Genomic DNA, 20,821 nt, shown 5'->3' with positions numbered 1-20,821 from the left:
TTTATTAATATTCAGTCAGAAACTCGCATAGATCGATTTAAATTAACTAAATATAATTTACTACTTATAAAAAAAATATTTTATACACAACGTAATATTATTTACTTATTTAATCTTCCCATATTGATGCGTATTAAGTGCAGTTGAGACGATCCAAGCGATAAGGATCTTTTGTTCTATCGCCACCGAGCGGCGTTGTTTTTCTATATGAAGTTCATTAGAGTAATATTGTAAACAACTAGTGTTTATTGTCATACATTTAAAGTCCATTTTAGATAGTCATTTTCTCTTCATAACTTACATTACTTATTTATTCTTTGTAGAAGTACAAGATCGTAATTGTTGTAACTGATTAATTCAAAACTTATAGTTAAAATAAATTTAACAACCGCCTGCCATAATAGCCTTCATAATGTCCGAAAATATTAAAGATCTTATAAAGAAACGCGGCTCAGTTAAAGGCCGGCTAACAATGTTTATTAATTACGTAAATTCTTTGCCAGAATTATTATCAGCCGTGCAAGTTACTGAGCTAGAACTTAGAATAAAAAAAACGGAACAGCTTTTAAATCAATTTGATTTAATCCAGAGTAATATTGAATATTTAATTGACACCGATGATGATGTTCAACAGTTCAGTGAGAGGCAGGAAATTGAAGATCAGTTTTACATGATATTAGCCAAAGCAAAGCAAATACGTAATCGCAGCGCACGTAATCTAAATGCCGGGGATGATGTTAACGATTATATTCGTTCGTGTATTTCAGGCAGTTCGCGATCTTCAGAAATGGTGAAACTGACGAAGACAAATAATGTTAAATTGCCAACGATCCAGCTTCCTAAATTCGGCGGTCGGTACGAGGACTGGCTTGAGTTTCGGGATACATTCGTTTCCCTAATACACGAGAACCAAGGAATAGTTGACATACAAAAGTTTCACTATTTGAGGGCTTCCCTGGAGGGAGGCGCTGCGCAGGTAATAAGATCGATTGGGTTTTCATCCTGTAATTACAAAATAGCGTGGGATTTGTTGTGCGATCGTTATAATAATGAAAGGTTACTAATTCAGAACCACGTACAATCTATGTTTGTTATTGAACCCTTGAAGCGTGAATCAGCGTTAGGTATACGCTCAATTATTGATATATTTTCAAAAAATCTAAGATCCTTACATACATTAGGTGAAAGTACAATGCATTGGGATACATTAATTATTTATTTAATGAATTCCAAATTAGATCCTAAAACGTCTCGAGATTGGGAAGAGCGTAAATCTACTTTAAATAAAATAACATTAAATGATTTTATGAGTTTTTTAAAAAATAAAGCTGACCTTCTTGAAACAATACATATAAACAACAACATAAACAAATACAAAAATAGGAATGATCAAATTAAGGGATTATTAAACACAAATATATACATACCAAAATGTCGTCTATGTAAAAACACACATAAGATATACAACTGTGAGACTTTTTTAAATCAATCTATCAGTGATAGGATCGAATCTGCCCGTAAGCTTAAGTTATGTAATAATTGTTTACGGCCAGGTCATCGTGTTCATAAATGCAAATCGGGCTCTTGTACTAAATGCTCACTAAAACACAATACACTATTACACAAAGAAATAGGTTCCTCACAACATGTTGAGCCGCCAGTCGACAAAGCCACCGCGCTCTCAGTCCAAATGACAGAGCCAGTATTGCTTTCGACTGCAGTGATTTACATTCTAGGTAGCGATAATCAACGTCACGAAGCAAGAGCTGTTCTCGACTCAGGGAGCCAAGCATCCTTCATGACTCAAAGATTACTACATAAGTTGAACCTACATTGTCAAAAAACACAAATATCAGTAACAGGAATAAATAGTACCATTACGCAAGTAAATAAGCGATGCGACACAATCATATTTTCAAAGGTTTCGTCATTTCAAAGTAACATATCATTATTTGTTTTACCAAATATTACCAATTTATGTAACAACAGAGTAATCATTAAGGATTTACGCATTTCATCACAATACACATTGGCTGATCCACATTATTATAATCCTATTGACATAGATCTATTATTGGGAGCAGACATATTCTGGAATTTAATATTGTCAAATCAAATTCGTTTAGGTAAGAACTGTCCCGTATTGCAAGAAACCCAATTAGGTTACATCATTTCTGGTCCCACTAGTGGACTTAAACATAATATTTACAAAGAAAATACTGGTCTAATTACATGTAACTTTATAAAAAATGATTGTACAGATATTCAAGAACAATTAGCAAAATTTTGGTCACTTGAGGAAACACCCTATGCTTTTAAGCCTGCATATTCAATGGAAGAGAAGTTATGTGAAAAACATTTCGTAGACAACTTCACAAGAATGCCTGATGGTAGATTTTCGGTAGCTATTCCACTTAAAAAACCAGAAACTCTATTAGGAGATTCATATACTCGAGCCTTACATTGTTTTTTATCATTAGAACGTAGATTACAGAAACAACCAAAATTAAAAGAATTATATATAGATTTCATGACTGAGTACGAGCAATTAGGTCATATGTCAGTTGTTCCAAATTACCCTGTTTTAGATACAAATAATTTATATTTTCTACCACACCACGGAGTGTTACGCGAAAACAGCGCGACAACAAAATTGAGAGCTGTATTCAATGCAAGTGCGCCATCAACAACAGGTGTATCGTTGAATGATCTTCAGATGGTTGGTCCCACTATACAAAACGATTTATTCTCTATTCTTATTAGGTTTCGGCATTACTCTTACGTCATGACTGCGGACATTGAAAAAATGTACCGTCAAGTACTAATTCATCAAAATCAGAGACATTTACAAAATATAATTTGGAGAGATGACCCTAGTAAAGAACTTAGCATATTTCAACTCAATACCGTTACTTATGGGACTGCATCTGCGCCATTTCTTGCCGTTAGATGCTTAAAACAACTTGCACTTGAATGTGAGGATAATCTTATTTCCGAGATAATTAATAATGACTTTTATGTAGATGACCTAGTTACAGGTACCCAGTCAATAGATAATTTAATTAAGATCAGGGATAGCATATGTGAAGTTTTATCAAAAGGTTGTTTCAATTTACGCAAAATTAAATCAAATATACCAGATCTACGCGATATAAGCTCAAATTCAAATACGCATGTTAATTTAGGCCGACAAAATTCTAATAATACGCTAGGGCTAGGTTGGATATCATCCTCAGATAAATTGTGTTTTTCTCATAATATTTTATCAGGAAGTCAGGTCACGAAGCGATCAGTTTTGTCCACAATTGGACAAATATTTGATCCTCTCGGACTTCTTACAGTTTTTGTCATCAAGGCTAAAATACTTCTCCAAAATCTTTGGCTTTTGAAGATATCTTGGGATGAGCCTTTGCCGTTAGATGTTGCACAAAAATGGAATAAATTTAAATCAGATCTCCATTTCTTAAACGACTTACATTTACCTCGTTGCGTTGTTTGTCCTGATTTGGCGCTTATTGAATTACATACATTTTGTGATGCATCGCAGGAAGCTTACGGAGCATGTACATTCGTAAGAAGTATTTCAGTCGATGGCAAGATCATGACACGGTTACTATGCGCAAAAAGTAAAGTCGCACCGTTAAAACCAACTACAATTCCTCGCCTGGAATTATGTGGCGCGATTGTAGCAGCACGTTTAACACAAAAAGTATTAGAAGCATTTAGGTTACCTGTGCAAAGATGCATTCTTTGGAGTGATTCATCTGTCGTTCTAGGTTGGCTGAAAACACCTCCATCTAAATTAAAGTTATTTGTTAAGAATCGTGTTGCTGAAATACAAGAACTTACTTACACTTTTGAATGGCGTTATGTTCCAACTTATGACAACCCTGCTGACCTGCTAACAAGGGGTATAAACTTGGCATCAATAAATACCTTGGATTTGTGGTGGTCAGGTCCAACATTTTTGCACGAGTTGGAATGTAAATGGCCTAAAAATAACATAAATTACAAAGATGACTTACCTGAAATTGTAGCTCATGTTGCATCAACAATTGCAATCAAGAATAATCAGCTTATTGATTTTCACAGATTTTCAACATTAACTAAAATTAAACGTACAATGGCTTTTGCATTAAGATTTGTTTACAATTGTAAAATTCATGATTGCAACCAGAAATTATCTGGACCATTGAATACACAAGAATTAGATAACGCATTTAATTTACTATTAAAACAATCACAAATTGAATCGTTTCCCGAATACAAACTTTTGTACAATAAACAAGCTTTACCTAATAAAAATAATCTTATTTCCCTGTCACCGTTTCTTGATGAAACAGGTCTACTAAGGGTAGGTGGCAGATTAAAAAATTCAAAATTTGACTATAATAAAAGACATCCAGTATTAATTTCATGCAAACATCCTTTGACAAAACTAATTTTTACTTTTGAACATTTAAGATTGTTTCACGCAGCACCACAACTTCTTTTATCATCTTTAAGGCAACAATTTTGGCCTATAGGTGGTCGCAATATGGCTAAACAGATCGCACACAAATGCTACAAGTGTTTCAGAATGAAAGCTCAAACGATTAACCCTATCATGGGTCAGTTGCCGGAGCAGCGACTCGACCCAGGTTACCCGTTTCAAACAACAGGCGTAGATTACTGCGGTCCTTTACAAGCTGCCGATAGGAAAGGACGTGGATCTAAAACTATCAAGGTGTATATTGCTGTCTTTGTCTGTTTCACTACAAAGGCATTACATTTAGAATTGGTTACCGATTTAACAAAGGAAACGTATATTGCTGCGTTACGTAGGTTCATTGCTCGGCGATCCAAGCCCTCCATTATATTTTCTGATAATGGTACACAATTTGTTGGGGCTAAAAATGAAATTCAGAATTTCTTAAAACAAGAATCTCTAAATTTAGCTCAGTATATGGCAAACGAAGGCATAGACTTTAAGTTCATACCCGCCTATACTCCTCATTTTGGAGGCATATGGGAGGCGGGCGTTAAATCTGTTAAATACCATCTATTGAGAGTATTAGGAAACGCTCGTTTAACATTTGAAGAATTATATACAGTTTTAGTTCAAATAGAATCAATATTGAATTCTCGTCCTCTATCACCAATTTCCTCAGATCCTAACGACCTTACTCCTCTCACTCCTGGTCATTTTCTAGTTGGACGTCCTTTAACAGCGCTGCCTACATCTAGCCTAATCAACGTAAATCCCAATAGACTACAACGTTGGGAACTAGTAGAACAGCTACGTCAGAATTTTTGGATACGCTGGCAGAAGGAGTACGTGTCTGAACTTCAACAAAGGACCAAGTGGAAGACTTCTAAGGGTGATCTGAAGGAAGGGACAATGGTCGTGATCAAGGATGATGCACTGCCTCCGTTGAAGTGGAGCCTTGGACGAGTTCGTCGAGTGTTCCCAGGTCCTGACGGAGTTAATCGTGTTGCAGACATAGAAACCACTAAAGGCCTGACAAGACGAGCATTCAATAAAATTTGTCCACTACCAATCAATGAGGCTGTTGAAACCCAAGATTTCAACGTCGGGGGGCATGTTAAGGATCAGCGCGGGACGGGGGAGATGAGCGCCCCACCGCGGTCGACAGACGAGCTAGCTCATTAGCATTACCGGAGTCACCGTGTGTAGTATACATATGTACATCATTTTTGTAAACTCACAGTTGTGCCAATAAACAGTTATACAGTCCATTGTTGTTCATCATTTGGCCCAAGCAGAAACACAGGGTGTTAATTAATTTTTAAGACATTTTTTCCCAGTCACAAAATTGAAATGTCAGATAGCTTAAAGTCATCATTTTTTACTGTTTTAATACGTTTTACTGTATATAAACGTCAGCGAAAAGCTGTTCGCACACTGAACAATCGACGCGAATTTTATCAGTATTTAACTCTCATTATATAAGTTGCCTGCTATGAAATAATAAAAGGGAAAAAAACATTTGTTTGTCCACGATATCTCACTAATTAAAATGAAGCCTAAAATAATGGTATTTATAAATCAAGAGATACTTTATAAAACCGTGAGTACAGATGGTTTCTTAATCTATATATAATATATAAATAACCTTAGTTGTATATTTATTATTTATTTAAACATTAAATGAAGGTTTATTGATCATATTATTGTGATTACAAAAGGCGAACTTAATACTTGAAGCCACTTTCTTTCAGCCAATGGTTAAAACAGTTTATATAATGTTAAGGCTAATCATAAATAAATGAATGCAGTACTAAAATTAAATAATAATATTCATATTAAATAAATTACACACACAAACGTAATGTAAAAACTATAAGGAATGTACTTACAATAAATAAACAATTAAGAATTAGGAAATATTCTCGCAAACTATGTCTAAAAGTGAGATTGTTCCAAAGTCTAACATCACGAAAAATTAAAGAATTAGAAAGAAAATGAGAGCTATGTTCAGGAACCGAAATATCAAAAGATAGAGTTCTAGTTCGAGCAAATAAAATTATGTCAAATCTACGTCAAGGAATTCTCAAAAAGATGCAATTACATTATGGGAAAATTCGATTAATGTAAATAAGATAATATTAGCAAAAAAACGATGCGTCATTTCTGATAGAATCTCGCTAGTCTCGTGTAGACTTTTAATAAGCTATGAATATTGACATAGAATATATGAAACGCGTGTTTATGACGAAATACAAACAACCATTGGTGACAATAGTTAATTTATTTTAGATTCTCCAATAGATTAGTATTTCCTAGAATAAGAACTAATTTATGCGATGGTAATTTTATTTCACAGCTGTACATTTACTGTACATTTTTAATAAGTTACCGAATGACATTGAGAACAATTATATTGTAATAATAAGCTTGAGAATTGGTCAATAATTATTCAAAATTAAATGTATAGTTAAATATTGAAATTTTTACAACAACAGCTTTGAAAATAAATAAACATTAATTTTTTTCACGATCAAATGAAAATATAAAATATTCTTTATTCAAGTTCTCATAAAAGCACTTTTGAATTGTCATGTCACTGTGTTGCTACCAGCGGAAAGTAGATTCTATCGAGAAGAATCGACAAGAAACAAAGTAGTTACTCTGTTCTAATATTTTAAATACAGACTATGTCGATAAAGTAAAAGACAATCCATAAATACCCTGCCTAGAAATCAATAAATACTAAGTCCTCGATTTTTATCATTAATATAATTTTGCATTAATTAACATGCCTTATTATTAAATGTTTTATTTCTTTATTTATTTATTCATAGGTACACATACAATCAGAACATACATTAAAATTAAGGATTTAAACAATTTTGAGCTAGATTACATCCCTGTACACGGCTTGCTTTAAACAATTATATATCAGTGCCGTCTGGTGCTACTTTATAATACAGTAATAAAAATTAATAAATTACAGTAAATATGTAAATTAAAATTTTATTGACATGAGCTTTATTTTTTATTAGTAAAGTAATGTAACTATTTATTAATAATGATGACGTATGCAACAAAAACCTTACGTTCGTACAGTTTCATTTAAAGAAAATAAACTGAATGTATAATACGAATATGTTATTACCTCAGTTTGTGGGAGATTAGTTTTAACATTAATACAATCCTAATGTTGCCATTATTATCTTAATTAATGGTTACAAGCTATATTCGATATAACAGATAGGTAACAACCTTAATATCTGATTAAAAACCCCGGACTCTGTAAAAGTGCGTAATCACGTGCTCCAGGTTTTCATTGTAATATTCCCTTTGAATATTTTCAATTTCAAATTTTAATTATAATTTAATTACTTTATGAGAAAAATGTTACCCTTCACATTATTCGTATTTGATTTTCTTGATTTTATTTTTGTCGACGTCATACATCTTTTGACACGTTTTGTGTGTGAACTTTTATGATGTGTGCGCACAGTGTCATGAAAACTACATGATGTCATTGCGCGAGAAATCTACAGATCCCGAGGTTCTGGCTTCAAGTTCTGGGTCAAGTTGATAAAAGCATTAGGTTTATCTAGTCAAAGATTCTCAGAAGTAACTCGATGAGTTGCACTTCCGGGCCTCGGCGAGCAATTAAAGCGTCATTCTGCGTTTGGGCCCTCTTCTTGTGTTTATTTGTCATACCATCCTGGTATAAAAGTGAGGGTATACAGTTAACTGGTTTATGTAAATGGTGATGTCAGGAAAATGATAGTTCATTCTGAACGATTTCAAAGGATGCTTACCAACTGTGCATTATATATTATTTTTTGTAATATATGCCAACAATTATGTATATTTCAAATAATTATAATGTGTCTATGTATGACAAATGGGCCATCGGATGGTAAGTGGTCACCACCACCCACGAACCCTTGAAACCGCATCACAAAAATGCACAGAATATATGATGAGTCAGCGGGACCTACTCAGCGAGCTTGCACAGAGTCCCACAGACATATATATGTATTGTATAAACACACATCCAATGTGCCAGCGAGCATTATTATGTAGGGTTGTCTGGAGATCACTACTTGAGTGATAAAACCGCCCTTTGCATGTTTTTATTTTATATTCATGGTCCTAAGATTTTTTATTGTTTTATATTTTCCTTTGTTTGGTTGAAATAGAGATATTTACTAACTATTATTATATAAATAAATAAATATCTAAATATCTCTATTGCACCCAAAAACCGGAATACTTTTTTGGTTTGGAGTATATATTCTGATTTAGCTAGAATCTATATTCCAAACCTATTAAATTTCAAATTTTACATTTAATTTAATTTTTATGAATAAACCTTCAAAACTGTTTAAACTTATCTTACTTAGGGCTGATTTTTCAATTATCGAATAACCGAATGAATATCTAACTAGCGAATTAACTTATCTGACTATTAAAAAAACAAGAAAAATTGACGCATGTTTCAATGATTAAGTACCAAGCTAAAATCTGAGGATTTTAGTTGCTAACATCACTGTAATCTTGTATGAGCGAGAAACATGCAAACAGTGAAATGTGTGTTAGAAGAGGACAACAAATGCTTTAACTTTCGTTTAAATGACCTATATTGTATTCAATTATATTTTCCGTGGTGCAATTATTTCTTCTTTTCTTTTCTTGACAGTTCTTATTTGTTGTGATTTCATGATTAGGTTTTTGGTCTTGCACCAGTGTTCCGATATTATTTTGATGATAAATAGAACAAAGAACACAGCGCTCTAGTAATTTCAATACTATATTCATTGGTTGATGAAGACTGATGCTATCACCAATAAAGATTAAAACGGATTGGAAAAAAAAATGTTATTTTAAATCGTGTTCTTTATTGGACAGTATACGCACGTGGAAGTCATTTCAGTTAAAGTATGAACGTATCAACAAATGTGCCAAAAAGAAGACTTCCATGCAACGGCAGAATAGCCTTGTGGTCAATAGTACGAAAAATGGCCATAATTTCTAATATTACTTATGAAAAAGAAGAGATAACCTCAACTTAAATGGCAATGGACCTAGTTATATCTATTGAGTAGACGTTTATCTGGCCGCCAAAGAGGCAGATAGATTTATTCCTCAGTTAGGGGTATATGTTATCTGTGTACCTGTCAAATAAGTGCTATCTAACTTTTTATCTGAGAATAGAAAAATCGGAACTTATTATTGAACAAATATATATATCAAATATTCTGTATTTTATTCTGTGTGTGTTTCTGATATACGAGAAAAAATGCCTGAAGGGGAACTCAGAATTGGTTTGAGTCATAAACATAAAATATTTTTGTTTACTTATTGGAAAAAGTAATCAATGTATGCTCGAACTTTTATATCCAAAAAAAAAAAAAAAACGAAACGATGATTCAACGCTTTCCTCCCGTCTCGTCGTCTCTTTAACGTCAATAATAAACATTTGTTTGTTTTCGAACGTATTTTTATTATTTCTCTTAAATACAGATAAACTATCCTTTTTATTATCCTATTACTTTTTTTTACATAAATACAGAACTTGAAAATTTAAAAGTTCTTTCAGTTCAAGTTACAAATTAAATCAAATGAAAATACACTTTAATAAAAGCTGTTTTCTTTTGCAAGTCGTTTCCCATAAGTATCGCGTGAGATCGAACATTTTTTTTTCGATCTATTTTACTGACGCTCATTTATAGTATGCGATAGCTTTCGAATGATATAATTCTGTATAAATTTCATTTACCCCTAACCAATAATCATAACCAAAAAACTATATTATCAGTAAGTATTAATATTAGTAATTCCTGTCGTCAAAATTCACAAATGTTTGCACGAAATACGACCAAAACAGTCGTACACAACTATCAAAGAACAGCATGTTGATGTTATGCTGGTAGGTCAAGTCTTCCTCTGCTCACGATTAAATTTTTCAACACTGAGCATGATATAAATATAAGAAAAGATTCAGTAATACTTTCCCGGCTATACACCCGCAAACTTTAAATCAATATTTTTCTTGTAACTCTTTTTATGAAATAGGTAGGCAAATGTGCAAATGGACCACCTTTTAGTAAGTGGTCACCACCGCTCCTAGACATTGGCGTCGTAAAAAGTTTTAATCGTTTCTCTCATCTCATCTCATCTCAATCTTGGGAACTAAGTTATTATGTCCCTCGTGCCTTTAGTTACACTAGCTCACTCACTTCAAAAAGGAACACAATAATACAACGTATTGCTGCTTAGCGTTAGAATACATGATAAGCGGGTGGTACCTACCCAGACCCTACAACAACTCACACAAGACCCTACCACAACCTAAAAACTCTAGGCATAAGTTCGATTCCTTCTTTTTGTAGCTGTTAATAGTAGACTGCATTTGTATTAGATTTTAATATTTAATTTGTATTACCAACACCCAACACTCGAGCACTGCTGCAGTACTAGAAGTCGAAGCCGCAATTACACTTGTATGGTAGCAAACTTCGCTGTTACACTAGAGATTTGTTTAACGCAATAGTATTGAATTAACAGTAAGACAATTGTTAAGTGAACTCCGTCTAGAAAGTTACAGTTTGAAATGGTAGTTTCAATTGTGTTGGGAAAGAGAACAGAAACATGATTAATATGTTAGTTACTAGCTTCGGTTCGCGGCTTCGGCCGCGTGTAATACGAAGTAAGACGTCATTAGAAAAAACGTAGCAGCGTCTCTTCTTGGGACTCAAACTTGCTTCGCATGAAATTTCATCAAATTCAGTTCAGTGATTTAGCCGTGAAAGCGTAACAGACAGAAGAACACACTGATGAAGCATGGATTAAGCAGATTAAATCTCAGTAGTACTCACCAGACTCGAACCAGGATTCATCAGTTAAAAGTCACATGTTATTGCCATTGGGTCATTTCGGTTTATTACATAATGTTGTGACGTTATTATAAATATTAATTAATTCATGTCCCATTGTGTGACAGACGATATGGTTAGAAAGAATGTTACTTGTAAGATGACGTCCGTCAGAGAAGTATGGAAGAAGAAGACATGCTGCGCCGACCCTAAGTAAATTTGGATAAGGGCAGGAGGATGAAGATGATAATTAATTCATGTCATCATCATCAACATCATCAGCCCACATTCGTCCACTGCTGGACATAGGCCTTTCCAAATGCACGCCACTGTGGTCTTTCTTCGGCAAATGGTAAACACAAGTAATTCATGTCACAGTACAGAAATTATTCATAAGATAAGCTCGTTTCCTAGTGTTGCCATCGTATCTTATATATAAACATAAGGCGTTATTGTACGTAAAATTTATTACATTATAAATAGTTTCTTGCCGGTTCTTCTCAGTAGAATCTACATTCCGAACCGGTGGTCTTTACTTAAAATAGTTTGTTAAATGACGATTCAAAAGTGCTTGTAAAAGCCTACTTGATAAAGTGTATTTTGATTTTGTTATTACGTAAAAAAAATAAGACTTGGTTAAAACGAATTTAGGTTGGTTAGGTAGGTACCCTTTGTAGGTTTAGAACAATGCCGGCGAATCACATCATCGCTTTATTTCCGCCACCAGTGCCAGGAAGACTGCCACTGGTGGTGGAAATAATGTATACTAAATAATAAAAACCTGATGTTTTATTAAAAAAAAAACTTATACCAATAAAGTACTTAGCAGTAAACACCGCGAACAGACAGAGCATTAGAGAGCAGCAGCGGTCAGCGGACACGTGGTATAGCTGTTTTCCGTCATACCATACAAGTCAACCTTATCAATATAGAACGTTTGAAGTAAGAAATCGTAACCATAATACTCGTACTCAATATTTTATTTACAATCTTTTTCTATACTCATTCTCCCTAACTTTCCATTTGCACAAATATTTGTCTTTAGAAGTTATACATTTCATTTCTTAGTAAGAAACAGTGTGATTGGCTTATAACAAGATACTGAGAACTTTTAAGGTGGATGATATGAATTTAGAATACACAATGGGAAAGAACTCTTTACTAAGTTTCCGACTGTTACGAAGAAGTATAATCCCTTAATATTATGAGTATTATTCTCGTCAGTAGCGTTTCTCATATTTGTAATTAAATTAATTACAGTGAGAGTAAAGTTTTTGTTTTCTTGATTATTGAAGAACTTCTTCTTTAGGAATAATTTAATTTTTCAATATTTTCCTTATAATGTCTAATCACCCTGTAGATTGTTATCCCAATCACATGACATTAGTAGACATGCGTGTAATTAATAATTGTGGTTATTAAGAACTTCTCAATAGTTCTAAGACAGACCAATACGCTTTAATGATTACTAAAATGCAATCTCCTTTAATATACCGTCAAACAACTATCATTTATTATATAAATCTTTCGTATAGTTGTATTTTTGGAACTATTCTTTGATTAATAAATAAAATGCTCCTTGAATTGACTCGCGAATTTGATTGATAGCAGACATCAAAATTCGTTCTTCAATAATTTTCTTCATCGGTCGTTGCGTTGATAGATTCTGTTTTTCTTGGAAGATCTATTATTTTGATTGCGTTTATAAAATGTTTGAGGTCATCGAATAACGTTTACTGACTGTATGTGGTTATGCGGTAATTTTCTTGTAGATTTTCAATAAACGATTATGACATTCTGTTACAATACACTTCGTAGGTTAGGTTAGGTTAGGGTAGGTTATTTAGACGCGTGTATGTTTGTATGTTTGTGCCACCGACCTTGGGATCTAATTTCTATTCAAACCGGAACACAACAATACTGAGTACTGCTATTTGGCGCTACAATATCTGATGAATGGGTACCAAGGAAACCAATATATATACTAAAATAATTTGTATATACCAATATATGCATTCATTCCAATATCGTGACGATTCAAGTACTTACAAATGCCTCTTGAATGAAATATATTTTGATTTTGATTGATTTCACAATATTGATAAGTTGATAGATTCGATGGTGTTATCAGAAACAATCTGCTTTGTTGTAATCCATCAAAATATTATTGTAATCTGTAGCTCATATATTATGAAAAAACAGCTTGCAAACAAACTTATCTCAATAATTATTTGCGTAATCAAATATGTAAAGCTAGTACTTTTTACTTGGCTTATATATCTATGTAATGGCTGTCTCAAACAGACACTGATTTTTTTTTATTACATTAGATTTTAAAATTGAAAATACACTAATTTTTACTTAGACTTGGGGTTTTTAGAAATAAGGATACTGTCGAGTAGCTTTCATATCATACTACCTAAACGTTCTGGTTTCATACGAGAACAATAAAATTGGTATGTTCCAGATCATTTAAAAAAAAAAAAAACATGTTGTTTTTGGCTAGTTGAAATTCTCTACTACCGTAATATGCATGTACATTTGAACCTTCCTCTTGAATCACACTGTTTTTTAATGGAAACCGCATTAAAATCCATTGCACTGTTTAAAATATCTAAGCGTACAGACGGCGGGAAGTAACTTTGATATGTGGAAATAAAATTGTTTAACGTAACAAAATTAAGTTTTAGTGTTTGATTTAAATTATTTTTTTCCTGGTCAGAGCATTTAAGAATGTTTTATATCATTAATTCATTAATCAAAATTTATGATACCGTATCAAACTAATACTGTAATACCAATAAGTAGTGACACTGTTTTATATTAATCCGGATTTTGTACAATGATAACTTGTCAGATTATAATAGATACGATTCTTATTCATTATTCTTCTGAGATTTAAGACATTCTTAATTTATGAGGATAATGTTGTCATAATAACAAAGTAATAGCTTATGAGTCCATTATTTCGTTATTGAATTCATTGTCCTGTCGATCCAAACTAATCACAGTCATTTATAACATTTACATAGATGTATGGCATTATGTGTGTATTTGTATTAATGAATTTTATGGTGTGCGTTATAGTGTAACTATTGGTTCATTGCTCAAGGATTAGGTAAGGTTTTAGAACTCAAAGTTCTCAATTCAAATCCGATTCAAATCCGAATCAAGTAAAAACTCTTGAGTTTAATTTCAATTCTCAATGGCAGTCTGGAGTTTGGAAGATTGGCAGTACTTGCAGTTTTACCGGATGTATGATCAATTGCCTTCTCGTCATCGCACAATTACAATAAATACGCTCGTAATCTCCGTTAAGAATGAGTACCATGAAAAAGTAAAGTCTTTGACGACTATATAAACTATAATATACGTGATATAATAGTATTATCGGAGTAAAAACATCGCTGATTGGTGGCTTTTGCTTTATTTTTTTTTTATTTAAATCTCACTACTTACTCGATCATAATTTTAATATTTCAAATTACATTTATATATTAATAGCGTAAGCCGATTTTCGTCCCAGTGATTACGGGACGATAGCAGCGGCACATAATAAATCGGTAATGGTCTCATTTTGAAGATCTCCAGCCGTAGATGTGCAGAAAATTGAAGAGCATTCTTGATTGCAATTGAATAAATTGTTACGATGTAAGAAATAATTAATTTTAAATGCCGCAAATAGTTACAGGCGGCTATATTAAAAAAAAAAAAAAAACAAATAATAAACGTGCGAACCTAACTACGACATACGTTGTTCATTATTTTGTATATTAATAATAATATTTAATATCTTTAAGTAATGTGTAATCATTAGTGAAGATGTTTTAACACCACGAGAATTTTCGTCGCCAAATATAGATGACTTGGAGTTTACAATGAAATTAAATCAAAAGAAAACCTGTCAAAGGTTTCGAAATGACTCACTGGTATAAGTAATACAATAAATAACACGATACGAATTATTTTGTACATGCTTATTACGTATAAAATACATTATAAAAACTCCGTTTACATGTAGATGCTATATGTACTATGGAAGACCTTGTTGTAAACGACGCTCAGTAAGCGACCGAGTGCTCATGACGCAGAAATTTACGAGCACAGATATAAATAAATTAACATGAAGATATGTTTATTTTTCGAACTAATTAAAAAGTTTCTAATTTATTTGCATTTGTTTTTTTTTATTTTATTTGAAATAAAACTTCTATTGCTAACATTTACGACGTAACGAATGCTATTTAAATTCCGCTTTTAAACCAATTAGCTAATGGTAAACATGATAGACGGAGCTAAAATAACCCTGCAGTGCTATTCTATGAGAACTCATATATGAAATTTTGCAATGCGACTTATGTTATTTTAATCGAATTCTTAAAAAAAGGGGGAGTTCTCACTTAGTTGTCTGATTACAATGCCGTCATTTATGAACCGATTTGGATAACTTTTTTGGTTTGAGAGGGATCAATTCCCGTTCGGTCGCAATTAAATTAAAATTTGATTTGAAAAATTCTATTAAATTTGGAAAAAAAAGTACCACCGTAGGGATGAAAAATACGGAATTTTATTTGTAATTTATTATCCCAGGGAGAATATATTGCTTAATATTTGTTTTTTTTTTTATATTATTTTGTTGTTTTAATCTCTATTACGATAATTGGTTAGTTGGAACAATTGGAGTAAAAAGGCGAAGTTCGGTCTCAGAGATAATAATCATTTAAAGGCCATCATCATTTTAGTCATGAGTCATATCGCATATATGTTTTTTTTTTGTAGATTAAGTTAGTAGTTATAATTAGTTTAGATGTTTTTATTTTTTTAATTTTTTATACTTTCTTTCTTGCGTAATATCACGATCGTCTTACAGAATATATCAACAGCACCCTGTAACAGTGCTTATCGATTTTTCAGTTTCGAATCCAAACTAACATTTAGTAACTTTCAAGTGCGCAATTTATAAACATCTATTTTACCGCTTGAAAACTCTGACGGTACCTCCGTAATGTATAATGCTATTTACCGACGGTGAAACAATTTATGACGCATGATTTTAAAAATAGGTTGAGGTTTACTGTCTCTAGGTCCTGGGTTCAAGCCGTAGGTCTGACCGATAAAAAATTAATGGGTTTTTCTATCGATTTTTTTTTTTAGTTCAGCCCGCAGTCTAGTTGTTGAAAGTATGTACACTCCTGCGCCTCGAAATATGTGAGTGGAGGATGGAAGAGTACTCCTGTGTTTGTACACTTACTTGTGCACGATAAGTTGGCCTGCGCAGTGGTCAGCCACTGTGGCAGAAATCAGGATGACATTATTTTTTTTATGAGGTTTAGCTCGTCGTTGTTGTTTATTAATTTAATGTATATTTAATATTCCTCCTTTACTTTAATAGTTAAAAAAAAGTACATTATATAACTAACAAAAATATGACTTGACAATCAATAAGAAAGTGTAATACTTCTATGTTGAATAAAGGAATTTGAGTTTGAGTTTGAGTTTATATTTGCAAATAAAATTGTTTAATTTATTTACGTAACTGACTTGATTATAAATGAATAAATAACAAAAATTTAATTACATATTTAAAACATATGTCTTATGCATACAAACCTTTAATATTCTAATATTTTATTAAAAAATGGGATGACGTGCAAATAGTAATGAAACAAGAATGTTAGTGAAATATTAAATAAATATCGATACGCATCGCAAAAATGTATACATTCATAATAAAAGATAAGCCGAAGGATTAAGGGTTTTACGTGTTTTTTGATGTTCGGAAGTGTAGCACGGAAAACTTTCCAAATTACAGGCTGATACTATGAATTTGGGGCAACAAAAATCCAATATATTTTATTGATTTGATCTCGAATTCGAATATGGAACTTCAATATTTGCAATTGTTTAAACTAAGTATTACACGAACGATACATTTACTTTGTATATTTGCAACACATCATAAGAAATACTTTGATTAAAACCTCTTTGCAACGAAGTTACAAAAATGTAATAAATGTTTATTTAAACATTTTAAGCCTGTGACCGATTTCAGTTCATTCGTTTGTATCACGATTGTCAACGCACTTGAGATAAGTTGTGATATTAGCTTATCTTTTGATTTGTATACTTTAAAATATAATAAAGGCGCATGTTGAGTGAAAAACACCGAACATTCGACATTTCAAACGGAAATATTTAAGCCGACTTCTTAAAAGAAAGAGTTTCTTAAATTATTTTATGTTTGTCACTGTATATGTTTGCGTGTGTATACATCACCAATATAAATAAAAGAAATATCATCCTTGAAGAAAAGTTACGTTCCAACATCCATTACGAGGAGCTGATCAATCGAAGTACGAGATGCCTAATTCAACCTTACTATACGTACACTTTGACGGGTTCGAAGCCTGTATCACAAATTTATAGAAAGAAGAATGTTATGTTATAAACGAATAAAAAAATAATAATTCAAACAGGAACATTATGATAGAAAATTGAAAAGACTAACATATCAACAAAAAACGTTATAACGCTACGTCGTTTTTTATTTACTACTAGCAACCAGCAGTATACAAACTTTAGATTGAAGAACAAACATAAACAATATACATAGTCTTAGTTTTTCCGAATAGAAAAGTTTCTATACTCGGCTCTTCTATAATATGCATGTATTATAGATAGCCCAGTGGTAAGAATGCGTGGATCTTAATCGATGATTTCGGGTTCAAACCCAGACAAGTGTGCTTAATTAGTGTCTATAATTCATCTTGTGGTCGGCGGTGAAGGAAAATATCGTGAAGAAACTTGCATGTGTCTAATTTCAACGAAATTCTGCCACGTTTGTATCCACCAAACCGCATTCGAGCAGCGTAGTGAAATAAATGCTCCAAACCTTCTCCTCAAATGTAGCGGAGGCCTCAGCCCAGCAGTGGAAAATTTAAAATGGGAATTATACATATAAACATTCCTCTTAAATCAGTAAGTTTATTAAAGAAAACCGCATTAATATGCGTTTTTAAGTTCAAAAAATCTAAGAGTAGGAACGGTAAGAAGGGACTTTGTTTAATACTTTGTAGAGATTATAATACTAAATAAAAAATGGGGTTACATTGGAACCTCGCACTCGAAGCGAACGCATATAATACCCAGCAGACCAATTGATCGTAAGAACATTTTCCGTTTTCCGTATAAATTTCAAGACTTTAATTTCGTTTACGTTTTGCTTTAAGCTTGGAATAAAACCTTCTAAACTGTATTTAGAAAAGGGTAGGTTTATTTGTTGAGAGATAAATAAATATTTCTTAATATTAATAGTAATAAGTATATATCTGATTTTGTATTAAAATTTAATTTATTTACATAATAAATATCAATATTAAGGCCTTATTTAGTATATATTTTAACATATTTATTTGATACATGCGATTCATTTATTTATGTATCAGCAGCGTAACATATCATTTTTACAATAATATATGTATACAAGCATCGATAAAACCTAATCCAATGTATTAAGCATTTTAATACGATGCTAATGAGCAAGAACTATGTCGAACTAACTATATATGTAACGGTTAAACGAAAACTAAGTATGTAACTGTATGTGTATGTAATATTCTTGAGTATGTATAACATATATATATATATGGTATGAGAATTTAAAGATGATCTGGCTAACCAATTTTGATTCTCGTTTCGTTTGGTTCAATTTTATTGTTTTTGATAAAAATGTTTTGCTGGGTTTTTAAATTTGCATCACATAAGGACAAAAAAAAAACAAACTGATAAACATAACAGCGATCGCACAAATGTCTTTTTAATGTGCAACTAACGGAGTGAACTAATATGGCAAAATTAAAATAAGGGACGGTCGCCAAAATCCGACGCGATAAAAAATTTAATAATGAAAAAAATTACAAATACTATACTCGAATGCTGCCTGATCATATTTTATTTACGTGAATATCTTATCTCTAAGCCGTCCACCAATGTGTCAGTGATACCGTAAAAAGGGACGGAAGTGTGTAACAGGAAGCCGAGAAAGCGCGCGCTATTTGGTTTGACCAATAAGAGCGCAGTACTGTTGCCGGTCAGATGGCACCAATCCCTATTCCAAGAGGATATAATGTTAATGTTTTTTTTTAGATATTTGAGACAAATGAAAAAAAAATATAACAATTTGGCAAATAATTCTTATTTAATATTAGATATTACGTAGTAGTTGTTCATTTCCGTAAATAAAATGTTATGCTTATCTCAAAAACGTTAATCTCCAGACAAGATTATAAATCTTACTAGAAGAATGAATTCAAAGCTAAGTTCAATACATAATTTTGATATCACGTTTGTTTATTTGCTCGTATTTGTAGTACGTATTTGAATGCGATAACACTTTTCGAGGTTGAATTTCGGGGCAACGTTTTTCTTTAAAACGTTAAAAATGAAACGATTCTAACGCTAAGAAATCATATACGCTTGTCTTGTCACAAGGTCACAACAATTAAATTCATAGTTACAGACATTAATATTTTATGAGCTCCTTGAAATTTCCCATTCATTTAAAATCCAGCGTAACTGTTTATAATCAACAAGATTTTAAAATAAAACCTGTCTGGTCTTTCAATGGCATTATACGGAGGTAACGATAAACACTCGGCTTCAGATCAACTGTACAATGTTTTTTTACGAGAGAATACGTATACATTGTAGTAGGGCTACGTGCTAGCCCGTGTGGCACAGCCGTATTCTATCGCCAAGCAGCTAAATATTTTAGTATTGCCATGATCAGGTTTACATTTAATTCGATACTGTAACATGACGATTCAAATGCACCTTTATGAGTTTACTCGAATAAATAATATCTTGATTTCATTTCATTTGTTTGAAATGTGTATAAGTCAGTGTAACTACAGACACATAACATCCTGGATCTAAAGGTTGGTAGCGCGTGTAAGGAAAGTTTAAAAAAATTACGACGTCCAATGTGTATGGGCAGTGATGACCACATACCACCAGATGCCATTTGGCATTCCATCTACAAATGATATAAAAAAATAAATAAAAGAAGTCAATATTGCATAATAATTTCAAAGTGTTCTAAAGCGACATTTCAAACAAATAAACATTACAAATCATGTTAAACAAATCTGAATACGAATTTACATTATATATATTTGTCCACAAGATAAAAAATTGAGTTCAAAAAAGTATTAAATTAATATAGAAGAACGAGATGAAATATTAAAATTAGAATAATAAAAGAAAACATCAATGACTTCGCGAGCTATATTTATAGTTAACCAATAAAAAACTCAATAATTTAACTACGGCGTAAAGAAACAGGTTAATGCCTTTGTTGACTTCTATATCTTTGTAAATGTTGACTATATTATTAGTAATTTATAACATTATACTACTATATTACTGTATTAAAAAATAAATATCGTAGTATCACTTGTAGACGGGCCAGTCTCATTCGGACCAT

At 32.2% G+C, this 20,821-nt stretch overlaps 1 protein-coding gene across 1 annotated transcript; it reads left to right on the top strand.

Moving 5' to 3' along the window:
* The first annotated feature begins 4,537 nt into the window (after window positions 1-4,537).
* LOC125069553 lies at window positions 4,538-5,653 on the top strand. Its single transcript, XM_047679074.1, has one exon. The coding sequence runs from the start codon at window positions 4,538-4,540 to the stop codon at window positions 5,651-5,653; it is 1,116 nt and encodes a 371-aa protein (XP_047535030.1).
* The last annotated feature ends 15,168 nt before the right edge of the window (window positions 5,654-20,821 follow it).

This window comes from Vanessa atalanta, chromosome 15 (assembly GCF_905147765.1).
Source record: "Vanessa atalanta chromosome 15, ilVanAtal1.2, whole genome shotgun sequence".
NCBI lineage: Eukaryota > Metazoa > Arthropoda > Insecta > Lepidoptera > Nymphalidae > Vanessa > Vanessa atalanta.
The sequence above is the reverse complement of the archived record's forward strand: the minus strand, read 5'-3'. Positions and strand labels throughout refer to the sequence as shown.